A 17,191-nucleotide genomic window follows, 5' to 3' on the forward strand; every position below is an offset into this window, starting at 1 on the left:
CCCTGTCTGAGAACTGCTATCTGATCAAACCAATATTTTTTAATTATGTATTTATAGGCAGATGGGAGAATAGTTTACAGTCAATGTATGATCTTCTCTGCAAATCTTGGAATATTGTGTTGGGTTTTTTTTAATATTGCCTTATCAGTTTCTTTTTTTTATTACTGATGACTTCATTCTGTTTGAATTCAATGCTTCAGTTTCTTTGGGGTAAACTAATAGATTATGTATGCGATATTTGCACAGTGCTGATTGAATTCATCTGGTGAGTTTGAATGTGGTTCATATATTCACATAATTGTCAGGAGCCAACTTGAAATTCAGAACTGTTTCATGAGCATTGCACAGGGCATCATATTTATCTCACTTTACCCAGGAGTGGGTAAAATTTTCATGGTAAGCTAGAATGCAGCTCTTTCAAATGCCAATGTCTTTTACATAAACTGTGGCGGAGAAAAGAAAAAAAAAAAAACCAACCTGTGGAGCTTTAACTGTATCCTGAAAAAGCAAAGCGGATGTACTGACCAACCCTCTTCCAACCCGTTCACCCCACCTTTCTAACAAATTCTGAACATGCTGGCTGTCTTGGACTAGACTTGATTGGTGGCTTGATGTTCAAGAGATACTGGAACACTAAGTTTTATGAAAACAAGCAGCTTGCTAGAGAGGCCCAGATGAATGCTCTTTCTGGGGTGAAGCACTGCAGTGTGAACCGTTATCAGACACCAGAGAACCCACAGGAGAGAAGCACAGGAAATCAGACTTCACGGAGCTGCTAGTTTCCACAGAGATTATGCTTGTGTTTTCACACTAATCCAGATGGATAACTTTCCATGTGCTGCTATCTTTCATTCAAATGTTCCTACTCATTCTCATGGTTAGGGTTTGTACTTTAATACAATGTGGCAAAGGTTTGCCAAAGCACAATATGTCAGGCACTGTCTTGTAATATATATAATCAACTTGAACTCTGCAGCACCACTTCTACTTGCTGGCTCAATGGGTTTGAGCAGAAAGAAGTTCACCTACAGCAGATCTGCAGTCAGTGAAGCACAGACTGCTGTTACTGTCTCTTACAATATATCAATCTCAGATTTCATTTTAAAAGGGGGGGGGGAACCAACAATATGTGTTTTTCATACAATACAATATGTGGTATTTTCAGATTACCTCTTCAGACAAAATACCTGGAGGTAGAAAGTGGGTATGTGGCCATTAGGGCACTGGTGGCAGGTGCTAATACAGTTTGCAGAGAGCTGCAGGGAGTCAGATTGGCTGGAATCAAACTAGACCTGTTGCCTGTATTTCAACGTTTCCCTGTTAGCTAGTGCTGCTTTGGGCAATGATGTTGGCAAAGCAACTGGGACAATACTTTGGGCCTTATCTGTACGTTAGCAGCCCTAATTAAATGCTTTATCTGTACTCACAAGTAAAGTCAGGGGATTTCACCATTATTGTACTGCTCATGAGCTGTGGACCAAGCTTCACTGTTCTAAGTGATAGTCCCCATTAGCTACACCTCAGTGTTCTGCAAACTGGAAATGGTTCTCCGCTATTTGACAAGAATTCATGCAAGGAGCAGAGGCATTTATCTGTGGAAGGAATAAAAGGGAAAAGGGAATACACTTTTTTTTCCCCTCAGTAGTCCACAGAGTTTGTGCAAGCTTTCTGCGCTGTCTTGGCAGACCATGAGAAAAATTTCATATGCTCTGGAAGACTTGGGTAAGTCGGCCAGAGAACCTTGAAACCTCAGGGACTGCATAGAGTACAGTGGATGGATAACTTAGGATCTAGGAAAGGGAAGTAATTTGATTTTTCATGGAAACATACTGATGCTACAAGCAAACATTTCCAATCCTGACTGCATATTCAGTTCCCTTTGCAGCCTACATGGAATTTCCCTTCATTGGCAATTAATTTCTAACTGGTTACTATTGAACTGATAGGTTTATGTCCAGTATTTTGTATGTGCTGTCCAAATTCAGTTTGCTATGCAAATCCTATAAAAGGCTTCCCTAAATTCTGGCATAGTCATAGTGGTGTGCAGTGTATCAAGATGCTCCACTGAGTCTGTGCTTATGTGAATAAATCTCTATCTCTGTAATCCACTGTTGGTGAGACAGAGTTAGGGTTGTAGATTAAGAGAATATATGATGGTTTGCTGCAATAACAATGGTTTGATTTTAGGACCAGCCACAAATTATTGTATGATAATTACCCATGAATGCCAGTAAATGCTACTGAGCCATACAGTCAGTTTTCCCCCCTAGTGCTGACTAGAGCAGGTCTGGAAATAGCTTCAGGAAACTTAATTTATTAATTTTAAATATGATCAAAATTTTTTGAATTCTTAGCCATTTTCAGGATTTCATTTAATATTTCCAGGTTATAGCTTGAAATTCCACAGTTGTACAAATCCAGCTGTAAGGTTTCAGAAGGCTTACCAGGGTCAAAACCCACAGAAAGGCATGTGTTTAACTAGGTAAACTAAGGAACTCCACCAGCTTTACCACGGCAGTTTGCAGTGTATGCAGTTCAGCATACAAGTGAGTCTTTGTGGATTACTAAGTGGATTACTGTTTAATTACCACTTTAAAAAGGTGGTGTCAAGATTTAATAGTGTGCTTTCCCATCTCTCTTGCCTCCTCTGTATTTTCATGGCTGATGTTTGAGTTCTTTGTATAATTAGGAGAGAGTTTGTTTTTTTATAACATAAAACTTCTCTCTGTGCTTCTCTGTGAATAATAGTTTATTCTTTACCTGGAACAAATGTAATTTTAGGGAAATTCCACATTTAGTGTGGGAGCAAAAGGAAACTTTTTTTTTGTCAGCTTATCATCATCATCATTATTATTAAAATATGATAGCCATTTATAGCTGCTCATAGGAATGTTAAAAGTTTTCTTGTGCTCCCCCATCTGTCTGCATCCATCTGTTGTCTCTTGTCTTGTACTGGAGTTGTTAAGTTCTTTGGACAGGGACAGACTTTTTTGAAAACAAGGATCAAGTTCACAATTAGCAGCTTTATTAATATAAGAAAGCAAAAATAAGGGTGATACAGTGGACACTATTCAAGTCAGGCGAATCAAACATAATCCATTTGTCTCAGTTCTAGCAATTCTGTGTGTTTACCTGGTATTAGATATGTGTGTTCACAGAAGTTTTATTTAATTTGCTGTTTGTTTTTTTTTTTCTCAGTGGCTGTACAGGTAGTGGGAATGCTGACCGTATCCAGAGGTTACGGAAGGAGTACCACCAGGCCAGGCGAGAAGGTTTACCTTTCTATGAGGACGACGAAGGAAGAACACAGCTGTCTGACTACGACCAGCGTTGGGTAGGTCCACAACGTGATGTAAAGTCCTTTTGCAACAATCAGGGTTACCAAAAGGTTTTTGTTTTCCAGAAATCCTATATCAGCTTAACGTGAATTTGGGAAGTCCGTAGAAATGGAGAAATCCTTAATGCCAGCCCATCACAGAAAATGTTAATAACAAGAACTTGGCTAAAATTAACTTGTCTGTTCGCTGTGTTTGATTTAGGCCCAGGTTTCCTCTCTTTAGGCCCAAGTTACAGAGTCGCTGCCAAACTGTACCACTAGTGGTAGCATCTGGGCTTTTCAGCAGGATTTATAATACTCTTGCAGTTCATGCAGTGATTCTCTGGGTTAACAAGAGTGTTAGAAGAGCAGACTCTCCCTGTGCTTAGTTGCAAAGTGAGAGGGAGGAAATAGAGGCATGTCTACTCCTGCCCTTCCTTCTGCACACTGGACAGTAGCAATCTGGCCATGATACAGCCTCTGTTAACTTTTAAATGTAATAATTTGCTCCTCTCCTATCAAAAGATCTTACAATATTCTACCAATGCTATAGAACTGTTATAGGCATGCTGTATTCCGTTTTACATCTACAACTCACACTACACAGAGACATATTATCTACCCCTCTACTGAAGAGTAACCTATAACCCATGGTAGAATCAGAGGTTAAATCTACAGTGACAGATTTTTGAATGTGTTAAATAAATGCAACAGCTATAGTCTATGAGTACTCAAGAGCTCTGCCTGAGCAGGTTTCAGAGTTGGACTCTGTCTCTTTAGAAGTAATTATAATCAACCAGCATTCAAAAATGTAACTTTGATAAAATGCAGTTTATGCTAAATTTGAAATTTTAGTTTAAAAAAAAACACAGAATTATGTTAAAATCTCAAGAATCTATATACATGACAAGTTTGAACTAACGTTGTTGGGTTTAATGTCTCCAAACTATCAGTGTGAATCCTGAAGTGAAATCTGCAATGATTGAGGTTGTAGTCTAAAAAATCCTAAGCAAGACTAGACATTATTGCAATCACAGAGAGATATAGAGTTGAAAGGGGTGTTTTTACATAAATTATCATATATATTTGTTCATTAACTCCAAAACTGTTGTTGTATATATTCCTCTGATTCAATTACCAAAAGTGTCATCTTCAGCAAAATAATTCTTTCCTTGGAGCAGTTAACTGTAATCTACTGCCTTAAATTTTGTGAACCAAATTTGGGAGCCAGTGTAGCTGCTATTCTTTTTCTGAATTGCTTTTGTAAACTAAAATAAGGATATGCATCAAATGTGTCTTTCTGTTGAAATACTATGTTAAGTGTCCTGACAGCCCTCAGACTAGGTCAATGGTAGGTCTTCAGCAACCTGAGGATTTCTACTTCTTATCTGAAACTGATAAAGCTTTATTGATCCTCAGAGGAGGTTGAGATTTATGGTCCAGTGTAGTTTCACAAGATTCACAAAGGTTTCTTCTAGGTAATCCTTTCTAAGCCTTTCCTATTAGGTATAATGCCCAGAGATTACTGATTTCCAAAGCTTTGCTTTTCCTGTGAGGCACGTTGTCCTTAATCAGAGCACCTGAAAGGGCACTTTAAGTGTCTCAATCTTGAAATGATTAATAATAGTGGCACCGGGATTGTTGTGTTTTGTCCTTCCAGTGCAGAATATTTTTAAATGTTTTTGTTGTGAGGAATGGCAGTCGGCTCAAAAATCAGAGTTTACCTTGAGGGCTTTAATGCTCTGAAGTTTGATGCTGCAACAGTTCTTGTTGAAGTGGTTTATAAATTTCCAAGACTTCTGGTCTCTTCTCTGCAACAATATCACCCATTGATCCATCCAGCTTTGCTTTCATAGGCACTGTCTTTTAGTCTGGAAAATATTGCAGCCACAGCTTGCTCTCTTTTGACTCGTGGCTGAAATTTGTTGCTCTTATGTATAGTTTTACCCTTAAAATACCTATATTACATCAATCTATTCAGACAGAAAAGAAGGAACAAAAATAGAATCAAAATATTAAAAAGAAAACAAATGTCTCAAAACATTTTACCACAAGAGTCCTCCAGATATTTTTTAAGCAAAGCCATCATTCCCACCTCAGGCTGCTGACCCTCAGCAGTACTGTGGTAACACAGGCTGAACAACAGCTGATTTATTTTCTACCTTTACTCATCAGTGAAGATGACTAATTGCATGATTTTGAATAAATAAAAACTTACTCTAATCTTCAGGACGTCAGGTCTTTCTTTAAAGAGTCAACAGACAGCTGAGGAGGAGGAAAACCTTCTGCTATAAGTTTTCTTCCTTCCCACAGGAGGTTATGGCACCAGGGAAGCTGCAGCTGGAAAAGAGATACTGGGTCTCTCTATATATTTTTAAGACTCGATTAGTTCTATCCTTGCTTTTCTCAGTCAACTGTTTTACTTAAGCCAACTTTCCTACAAGATGTCTTTCTAATGTACAGCAGCTGCTGTAATCACTTCCCACCATCTCATGAAACATGCAGATAAGTTGGGAAAAGCAGAGGATAATTTGAGAAGACACTATCCCATCGCAAATCAGCAGCCTCAAAAATGGACCCTGGGTCTTGTTCTCCAAAGTAGTATCTAAAAACTCATGAGGCAAATTTCTATCTGATAAAGCTGACATTGACAAGTGGCCTTTAGCTGACACTGTAATGGGACAAAATTTCTAATAGAAGGGGTATTTCTAACAATCTACTTTTTTTAAGTGGGATAAATCAAGTTAAAGTGCAGAGCCGGCTGAAAAGCTAGCATTGTAGGGGGAAATGATCTCATGACAGGCAATTGGGATCCATAAATGTTTTAAAAATAAGGTCAAAAATTCATTTTAAATAGGCCTGCTATTCTCTCGTCCATTCCTCCCCCCTGCATCCATTTTCCAATTCTTCTCTGTTCTTCTCATCTGTTGCTGGATGAATTTTTGCTCTCTTGCGCCTTCATTCTGCTCTCTCTTCCCCACAGTCTGTTCTTGTTCTTTTTGTAAGGAACTGAATAATTCAGTTTAGTGTGTCTCCATAAACAGATGCATGTATATAGCACTCTCTGTGCTATAAAGCCAGATCCTTAGAAATTCTGTTCCAGTTCTATTGTGCTTCCATTTGTTGTTGAGTTTTGCATCCTTTGGACTTGCCCCTTGCCCCCCTTCTCCCACCCTCTCTTTTTAGGTTTACGACCAGGATAAATGATAAACCGAATTCTGTAGAGTGGATCACAAGGCTTAAAGTAGACCTCAGCTAATTAACCAAACGACAGGCTGATGATAAGTATAAATATTGTCTAGGAAAATGAATGCCTATTGTTGTCAGTGTAATGTGAGATTAGCCTAAAATTTTCTGACAGCTAGAGTATATTATGATGTATCAGCTCAAAAAAGAGTTTAGGCATGTGCACACATGCTCATGTCTTAGTGGAACATCAGATATTCAAAGTACTCATGAACCTATCCAATACAAAGCTAATCTGGGTCTACTGAATGAGGCAGAGGATGTTTACTATTATCATAGCTGCAGTATCAGTCAGACCCTGAGAGAACTATGTAAGCCATAAGCTTCAAGAACTTAGTATCTCTAGGAGTTGGAAGGCTTTTTCATAGGCGCTCTTTTTCAGGGCTTTAGAGTCACAGCCTAATAGCAGATCATAAGAAATAGCTAAGGAGCTGTCAAGACAAAGCTGTGCACTTAGCATCTGCACTTGTATTTAAAGGCATTTAAATAATGAGGAATTAATCATCTATTTGAGGATTTACTTGGATTGTCTTACAGACTTTGTACAAATCCAGTTACTTTAAACATCAATTCTTTCCTTCAGGGTGGCAGCAAATCCTTGAAACTTTATCTTTTTAAAGTACATTCAAGGATTGCATGTAATACCAGCCACATTGCAAATAGTTCTTCACCTGTTAGTGACTGCATCTGCTTCAGTGTACCAAACCTTGTGTTAACTGGGTCTAAAAGCCATTTCCTTATTTGCGGATCAGATTTGAAAGCTTGTAAATAACCTAAAGATACAAGAAAACCTGTCTTTGGATACTAGCTGTGAACATTTCCGTTGGAACAAATCCGTAATGTACTGAGTTTTGTCAGTTCCATGTTGAGAGTATGAAAGAAGAATCATGCCTGTCTGTGCTAAAGGCCAAGTACTTTATTGTGTGCCTGGCAGGGTTCCAAGCCTAAAAATCAACCAGAACAAAGAAAGGAGCGTTAATAACTGCATTATTTTTCCATAATGTGTCAAAGGGTTCTGCGCTTGCTTCAGGATGAATAAGGAGCTGTTTGTACTTTCATGATCAATTAATTCCAGGTTCAGGATGTTGCATTTCAAATAGGTTAGGTTCCCAAAACACACAAACGTTTGTGTTGGACCATGGTTAGAAACCAAAATTCCAACTTCTAGAATAGTAACATTCCTGTCTTCTAGCGCAATGGGAGAAGCTGACAATTTTATGTACTATGTGAAACCATATAGCAGAAACTGATGAAAATTCCAGACTTTGATTCCATTGACTATTAGTAGAAAACATTAAATTAAAAAAAAAAAATAAAAGGACAATAACTTACTTAAAGTATAGCTGCTTTGAAAAACATGGATAAGAATTAATTGTTGTTAAAATATTAATTGAGTACGCAAAACAGTGTATTAGGATGTATGATTAACTTACCAATCAAGAACTTTTTATGGTCACTACTTATCTCTGCATAATGAAGATTTCAGATTGGGGTGTATTCTACAGAGCTGTCCAAACTAAGCAGAGTGATTTTGAAATGTGCAGGCCAGCTTTTGGGGGTAGTTTTGGGGGAAAATTATTTGGGAAAAATCCCTGCCAAACCTCATGTGAAAAATAAACTATTCCAAATGGCACATGCAAGGAGAGCCAAATTCACTTCCATTAATACTAGTAATAAAGAGTGACTCCTATAACTTGTTTGGAGTCATTCCTACTTACACAAAGGTTGGATTTGGCACAGATTATCTGAACCAGAAGGGAGCCTGAAATGTTCATGTCTTCATGCATGCACTATGTACATGCTCTTATTTACCAGGGGAAACAGTTCCAGTGCCATATGTCATCTTAGCAAAGCCCACTGGTACTGTTTATACCCTACAATATTATGTGAATTCCAGAAATATATCATGCCATCCATTCCACAAGGTGCCCCATCACACAGCTGCTTTTTGTTGTTTTCCAAGTCAGGGGGGTGATTCTGGAGGGAAAAACATTAGGCATTTCTCTTATTTCATAGAAGTAGTTGAAGGAAATCAGAGAAAAACACGCAGTGCTGCCAGGCTGTGGCCATCCTTGCAGGCTCGCAACACTGAGAGATTCTAAATTAACACATGTGCCTGCAATCATGTCTCTTGCAGTTAGGATAGGTTCTTCTGATGTTGCCCAAACAGAGAACTTGAGTGGGGCATCACGGAGATCATGACAGCTGCCACAGATCATCTTGATATGATATGAAGGGCCCTAGAGGTTTTCCACTGTATATATTTTGCCTAATTTGCCAATATGTTAAGGGAGGCAAGACACAAATCTCCAACTGGTAATTATTTTGATGAGGGGAATTCATGAACAGGTACCCCATGCTGTTTAGTATGCTGAACAGTTACTGCATTTGTGCATATAGTCAGCCCTTAGCTCTGCAGCCTTCATGCTATGGGGCACAGCTGAATGGGCACAGAAACAGCCTTTTTGGAGCTAGGCTGCAATCTGGGTTGACTGCAGTTCTGCAGTTCTGGGTAGCACAGTAGCTGGCTCTTTGTAATTTGCTTCCGTTCTGGCAAGCTTCTGCCAGTATAGGCTTTAACAGGTTTCTGCCTACTTGTTGATCGCTCTGTAGATAGGGGACTGTGTGGCCACTTGCCCTGAGCATGTGTGCACACTGTCAAATCTCAGGCAAGCATCACATGGGGAAGCTGGAAGAGGACTCAGTTTTTAACACCGAGGCCTCGCTCTTGGGGTTGCTAAAGCCAGTATTTGCTCTTTGAGCCTTCCCTTACTTAGGCTCAGTGATACGTACTTCTCCATGATAGCTTGATCCCAACCCCTAGCAACTCAGTGCCCCACATACCACAGAATCAAATACAGCTGCTCACAGGTCCGACTACAAGGGAGGGGGGAAAGTAGGTTTCCTTTTAAAATTGACCTCCTCTTCCTCAGGCCATTACTAAGAGGCCTGCTTCAACTTCTGGAAAGGGGCCCCAGTTACTACAACACTCATTTTTTTAATTGCAAGACAAGTCTGTAATGCCATGAAATTCATGTCTGAAACTAAGCATGTGCTTAGGTATTTATTGGATCAGGCCTCAAACCTTACCCTTTCTTAGGCACAAGCTTTGGCCTTTACTACCAGGTATCTGGTGTATTTATCAAATAGATGCCAACTCAGTTGACTTCTCTTTTCAGTTCTTACAGTTTAATCTCCCTGGGTCATGTTCATGTTCATTGTGTTACTGATTAAAAAGAAATCTCTTCCCTAAAAAATACCAATGATCTAAAGAGTTGTCTGGCTACTGGCACCCCCTTTCCTAAAGATGCTGGTCACTGTCCAGCCGTGCCTGCTAGGGATAACGTCCCGCTAAAATAGAGACTGGTTTGGACAAAGGACTGCAAAATTTGTCCATTTAACATCAGGGAAAGCAGAATGACCTCAGTGAGGCAAACAGCAACGATTGCCCAGTGTGTGCAGAACAGGGTCGAGCTTGAAAGAAGCTGGGTCAAGTAATACAACTATGTCATTGAGGCTGTTACAGAGCACAGATCTTGTATTTGTTATAGTTAAGTATGTGACAGAAGCCAACTGAAATAATGGACTTTTGATTACTTTTGATTTCTGGATTGAGTTCTTCTGTTGTATATCTGTGCAGCAATTCTCATTATTGCAGCACAAGATCTGAGGTGGAGGCTTTGGGTCTTCTTGGGTTTTGCTAAAATTCCTCACTGCAAAAGGCATTAGCAGAATTAAATTAAATTCCATCCTAGGCACAGTTTCAATAGTCAGGGTGTCAATGCTCTGGCTACATTGTTGTCTTGCAGTTAAAAAACACTAAAAAGTTCAAGATTTCTTCACAGCCAAGGTGTGAATAGTAATTAGAATGTATCGCTGGGTGCTGGGTATAAGCAATTATCTATGAATATATAAAGGCTCTATTTTTCTCAACAAACAGGCGACAGTGTTATAATTATTTAAAATGAAAAAGAAAGTCAGTGACTCAGACATGGAGAGATTGGGTGGATAACTTTATTAGTTCCCAGTCTAAGGTCTGTAGTGCAGATGCTAATCTAATATCTAGACTGCATTAAAATAAAGTAAAAAATACAGAAAAAGAGAACTCCATTTGCCCTGTAAGGCTGTGCTGTACATAAGTTTGACTGTTCTGCTCAAGGCCAGCTCTGTTCAACTTTCAGCCCTAAGTCTGGCTCTTAAAAAACACTTGGAAAAAGGAGCACTAGCATCTTCTTTCTTGCTCAACACAGAATCCGACTGGAACACATTCCTTCTGTCGAATGTGCTGAGTTCTGAGAAGTTCTGCAAAAGTTCGTAATCAATTTAATCTTTGTTTGAGTTTGGTTTTTTGAAAACTTCTTTAATGTTCTTGCTTTGTTTAGTAAATTGAATTTGAAAGCAGGAATTTCCCAATGCAGAATGGCACCATGCAAACTAATCTGAAGGATTGATTTTTATTTGATTTTTTGTGTGTTTTTGAGACACTAATCAAGCTTTTTGAGACTAAACAAGTGGTTTTGACACTAAACACTAAGAAAGCAAGAGAACACATACTGCAGTCCGTGTTTTTGCTGCTTGTTCCTCATCAAATAGCCTGACTGCTGTGTTAAGTGTCATGTTGTCCAATACCAAGTAGAGTCATTCCAGCTGAACTGTATGTCATAAGTCCTCTGTCGTAGGAGATATTGAATCTTCTGTAATCCAGGTGATATTGGAATGTCTGCCTTGCAAGCAGAAATATGAGTTCTGGCCCTGCTGCCTCCAAGGGGGTCCTGCTGTTCAAGACTGATGATATGTGAATAATCCAGTGTCCCAGAGTAGCACAGATTTCTTAAAGTAGTATATCAAATTCAGCATGTAAATTGTGAATGCATACAACTGAGCAAGAGGACAAATACTGGTATCTCTTCTAAAATCCAGTCTGGTCACCAATTGTAAGATTTTTCTGGGTTTAATCTATTGATCTGTTTTCTTGCTAGGCTGGAATAATGATTGTCATAATTACTATGGCAAATAATGCATTTCTGTGTTAGGAATATCAGTGCTGCCCATGGCAGCGAGTAATGGCAGTGGCTCTCAAGGAACCTGGACTAGGTGTATGATTTACACCACCAGGTATTCCAAGAAAAGTCAGAGTAGGAGATACCTAGAGTGAAATTTTGACTTTGAAGTTACGATGTGACTCAAACCAATGTGATCACTTGGATTTGTATTCTGAGGAGATTCAAGAGTTTCTTGTATTGCAGTAAGAATGGCTTATATCAAATTATATTCTACAGGTCATAATTTGATGATAACTCCTTCAAGACATGATAAAAATTTATAATTTGAAATACATGCCTGTGCCTTCCATCCCTGGTCTGCCATCATCAAAACAAAGTCATTCCGACAATCTAAATTCAATCTTTCCTGTGGAATGATTATAGGGGAATTTAGCAAAATGCTATCTAGTGGTACCCACCAGTGGATCAGTATGAACATTTACATCTGCATTTTAAGCTAATTTTCAATGTATTTCTCTTAATTTACTAGGAAGATACCTGTCAAGGTAGCAATTAAACTGTAATTTGGTCACTGAGGTGTTTACATGGATTAATAGATCTCTCTCTTAAGTGTATGCTCCCAGGTTTGAAATAATAGCTATACTGCGTGGTAGCATGACCCCACTTGAGTTTCACATACACATGCACAAAATCAAATTCCATCACATTTTAATGCAAATTTTACCTTTGCAAATGATGGCCTGAAAAGAATGAGTTTCCATGGTAACCTTAGGGAACACATAACCTGTTTATCATAACTTCTTCATGAAGCAAGACAGGGGGTGGGGAACATGCTTTGATGTCAGCTGTGTTTTTCTGTAGACAGCATTCTGCTGTAGCACATACAGAGAATTTACCAAAATGCTCCTGTACTGTCCTAAATAAACTTTTTTTCCTTTCTTAGAAACAGAAGCGGTCATATGGAATAACACAGGAGGGAACTGCAATAGGCAGTATTCAACACCATTAACTGACCCTTTAGATCCTGTCTGTAGTTTGACAACTAGGTCAACATTTTGAAACACCAAACGCAAATTAATACTTAACAGATCTCTTCCATCACTTTCTCTTTCCTTGCTTTCCCTCCATGTTTTACACTTAGCCCTCAGGTATCCCTGCTGCCTTTCAAAGGCACTTTTTTTTGTTTTCTTGTTCTTCCACTTCATTGCTGAAAGTACTGTTTTGAAAAATGCCTTGAAATCTCTGAACTCCTACATTGTGGAGCTACCACAGAAAAGAGTATATTGATTATACTTCACATTCAGTGCTGGCTTTCAGAGTTGAGGTGGTGGCTTTGGAACTGCCATTAGCGAGGAGTGAGTTTGATGGCTGCGAGCATCTGTAAGGTTGTATTTTTACTGCAGATGCACAGTAACTCCTGGCTAAAGGAAAGTATGTCTGCAACATTTTTTAAGGTCATTAGGAGTAAGGAACAGATGTTGAGGTTTTTCAGAATGCTGCTTTGAAGTGCCATTGAGGAGTCTACTGACAAGACTGACCCTATAGGCAGTGATTTTTGGGACTGGAACACAGAGGAACCATTGCCCACAGTTACCCATCTGGTATCCATCTGGTACCAGCAAACAACAGACAGTACCAAATCACAGAAAAACTGTACCAACTGCTAAATTGGTATCAGCAAGCAAAGAAGGTCGCCACCCAACAGCAGTTGCAAGCAGGAGAAACAATGTCTGTAACATTTACAGACTGGTATCTGAAAATTTGGAGGAACCTGATGCCACAGCATATGGAAAGCAATTCCTCTCTCTAAGCCTGCTTATGCTGATGTTGTTGTTTGCTCAGTATTAATCCAGGTTTGGGATATTTTTTATTTTTTTTTTTGCTAACCATATTGAATTTGCAGTGTGGAGAGCTTTTGTCACAATGCCATTGAAAGAGCGCCTCTCTTTATTGGCATCTATGTTTAACAGGATTAAGGTGGATTTAATAGCCTGTGCTACAGACTAACCATTCAAATTTTAGGAGTACTGTTCCATAGTGGTGTCAAATCACAATGGAAGGAGTTGAGGTTAACTTTTAACTCCATGACGATTTACTTTGCAGTTTTTCTTTGATGTGAAGTATTCTTGGGGAGAGCTGTGGCAGGGGGTTGTTTTCCAATTTTATTGCCATCTTCCTCCTCTTCCCTTTGGGCATTTCCCCCCTTCTTCCTCCTTTTCTTTTCTTGAAGCAGCATGCTGGTTTGTACAGTAGCTAAATGCATAGAATGCAATAATACAACAGTGAGAGATTTACTGCCTCTAGGTGCTACCCCTTCTACTCTTCAGGACCTCCAGCAAGGCATGATTTTATAGACAATGAAAGGCTCACTCTCCCCTGTGAAGCTGCCTGCCTGCAGGAAGCTTTTCACTGTCTATTTCCACTACTTGCTTTGCAATTTAGTTCCATGCCCTGCTATTTTCCCCTTCCCTCCCTCTTGGGGTATGTGCACTGTACACGTGCACATTACCCCCTGCATGCACATTCAGTACCAAGACCAGATGTAGATAGACACAGCAAAATAGCATGATCTCAATGTGTGCGTTAAAACCCTCAAAAACACACCAGACATTTTCGTTTTGCCATCCTCATCATAAATGGAAATACTGATCTGTCCCCTGTTTGCTTTCCAGGTACTGACACTGCCATTTCATTTTCCCTAAAAAGAACACAAGCTCATAGCTGGGCTGCAAAGCATGGCCATTACACCCTGGCATTGGTGCCAAGAACTCTGCTGACTTAGCTAGAGAAAGATGCTGAAAGCCAGTGACTTTGAGAGAAAATTCAATTCAATTTACTTCATACAGTGTCTCTCATGAAGTATTTCAAAATGCCTTATATCAGGAGATAACATAATGAGAAAATGCTTTAGAGAACTGGGTATTCAGATAGCAAGACAAAATGATACACAACAATGAACTGGAGCAAAAGAAAAGACGACTGTCATTTAAAAGCAGTAATCATCTGGATAAATAGTCTTGTAAACTAATTACAGTGAGAAGAGAAGCAAAGAATGCAAGACTGGGAGGAACAAGAAGCAGCTTACTTTCAAAGAGGCTAAGGCAGAGGAATGGTTTCAGTGGGGGGAGAGGAATTATACACAGTATTGTAGAACAACTACAGGAGACCTGCTTTAGAAATGTAGTCACATGTATGTATGCCGTATATTGCATCACAGTTGTATTTATGTGACATGTTAAGTTATTCTCTTTAGTGGCTGGGAATAGAATAATTACGTTGGCCTGGTTCAGGGGAAGAGCAATTGAAATGCCTCCTTGTAGTTGGAAAGAATCGATGCTGATGGGTGCTGTGGGTTTTTTGTTTTGCTGCTTTTAAGATTTTCTCTCAACTCAAGTGCTTCTGTTTGCCTCTACTTAGAAAATAGGTTTGCAAGTGAGGGTGTCGCAAATCTGGTGCTCATTAAAGACAATTAAGAGATAGAATTAACCAAAACATATTATACGACTAATGCAGAAAGAAGCCACCCACAGAGACGGACACAGGCCAGGAAATGATCTCATTTTGCATGGTCACGGAAAACCATAGTCCTCCAGCACCAGGGATCGGGGGATCGTGAAGCGAGGGTTCAGAAACCAGAGTATTATTTTTGTGGTGCTGTGCAAAAACAATTTGCAGTTTTGGCTTCACCTCCATCTTTGCTGTTTTCTCTCTCCTTAATGTTGCAAGATACAGCAAATGCTGAGAGCTTGTTTTGTACTATGCTAAGGCAATTGCCATGTTTTTAAACTGTTATGGGAACAGCCTGTTTCCCTTTTAAACTTCCCATCTGTGTGTGTATTTCCCTCAGTCTATTGCCTTTATAGAGAATTTTCCGCTCCCTCTAAATCTAAACCATTAGTTTCACCTCCTTGAACAAGAGGTAGGGCATTACTGAGGAGGAAAAGTAAATCCTGAGATAATCAGCCCTGCTTAATTCCAGCATGGAACACTGCTGTTTTCAGTGTTCCTGATGTTCACTGCACAGGGAGAAGGCACAGTGACTCTAAGTATGTACATTTGTGTGTGCACATGAGTGTATATAGGTGTATAGAGAGACAGTCAGAAGGGGAAGCATTTAATTGCCTTGCAATCTGACCAACCAAGTAGTGTTCTGATTGCATACAGCTGATTTTCTAAGTGAAAATTTTCAAACCTACTCACCAGCAAAACACTCTGGAGTGTGTGTCTGTGTTTCTTCTGGAGAAGAGGAAGGATGGTTTGATTACTATCTCTTTTTTCCTTTGGACAAGGATGTTTTTCTCATGCAAGGGAAATGCATTCTAGCAGCATGAACATAACTATTAATCACCACTTAAGCAATAATCAGTGAATGAAAAATGGTGACCAGAAACTGAAAATGTACTTGCATAGCTACTTTGGTGCTTTTCCTTTGAGATCATGCCCTTGCATTTTAACATGAACGATTCTTATAAAATTAGTGCTGATATATTCCAAAAAGCAGTGATTTTAAAAGCCAGCACTTATTTTTCGCTTTTAAAAAAATACTAACAGTGAATGAGACATTAAGATCTGCGTAAGTAATGTTATAAAGCTACCTCGGTAGTCTCTGAGACAGAGTCTCAAATTATATGAACCAGTAATTTCTTATTGAGTTACTTCAGAGATGGAGATGCCAAAATCATCACCACTAGAATGCTGCATTTAGGTGTGTGAAGACATGTTCAGGATACAAAGATACAAGTGTTTTTCCTGTGTATTTTGACCCAAAAAAGAGATAAAGCCACCAAGAGATGCAGGTGTATGTTAGCTTTGGGAATGCCTCCAAGAGGAATCAAATGCTATTGAAATTAAAACAAACCCCCCTCATCAGTATTTAGCATGCTTTCCTGAATCAGGGCCAAGGTATGTGGTGGCACCCAGCAGAAACCAAGGCTGTGAGACTCTCCTAGTGAGCAATACCTTCCTTTTGTTCTTCAAGATGTTTTTTGACAAACTCAGTCACAGTTCTAATAGCATCAAGTGTTCTTTGGAATAATCTCTAAACCAGATTAGTATAAAATGCTTAAAGTGAGTGTGTGCTTAACAAAAAGAAAGCTCACCATTCCCTGGAACTGAGCCCAGAAAACAGAACTTTAGGAGTCTGCAAGACTTGTGACTTGGTGATTGGGCTGTGAACAGGCAACTATGGCTATCTACTGATTCACCTTCCTGAATTATTTACCCTGTATTTTCTGTTAACATGAAAATAAAAAAGTTTTACTTAGTTGCCCCACTACCCAAAACAAACTTGAAGACATTGGACCATGATTTGAGAATCTCTAACAATTACACTCCCGAGATATCTGTAAAGTGGAGCAGGAACAGAAACACAAGTTGTCACCGGACCTGCTGGGAAGATACTGCTTCCTTCCTTATTCTTGGAAAATGTCCTATGAACAAGTTTGTAACAGGGAAGTTTAAAGTGCTCTCTTTCTTCAGTGGTGGAGGTGGCTTTGAGAGTTCCTGTGGAACATCATCTTGGTTTGCCATTGCAGCCACTTAGCAAAGAAAAACACCACTAAGAATATCAAAAAGAAATATTAAAGGTGCTGTCTTATATCCAAACAATGGTACAGCAGTACTGATG

General features: G+C 39.3%; 1 protein-coding gene across 4 annotated transcripts in view; it reads left to right on the top strand.

The window, feature by feature from the left end:
- Positions 1–17,191, top strand: part of PARD3B (par-3 family cell polarity regulator beta) — a 399,222-nt gene that overhangs the window by 344,983 nt on the left and 37,048 nt on the right. For all 4 annotated transcript variants that reach the window (XM_039389618.1, XM_027731420.2, XM_039389619.1 and 1 more), the window contains one exon: positions 3,199–3,334. In XM_039389618.1, the coding sequence (XP_039245552.1) occupies positions 3,199–3,334 (136 nt within the window). The remainder of the gene's footprint in view (positions 1–3,198; positions 3,335–17,191) is intronic.

Source organism: Pipra filicauda, unplaced genomic scaffold, assembly GCF_003945595.2.
Source record: "Pipra filicauda isolate LSUMZ 115617 unplaced genomic scaffold, ASM394559v2 scaffold74_size2892960_pilon, whole genome shotgun sequence".
In the NCBI taxonomy this organism is placed as follows: domain Eukaryota; kingdom Metazoa; phylum Chordata; class Aves; order Passeriformes; family Pipridae; genus Pipra; species Pipra filicauda.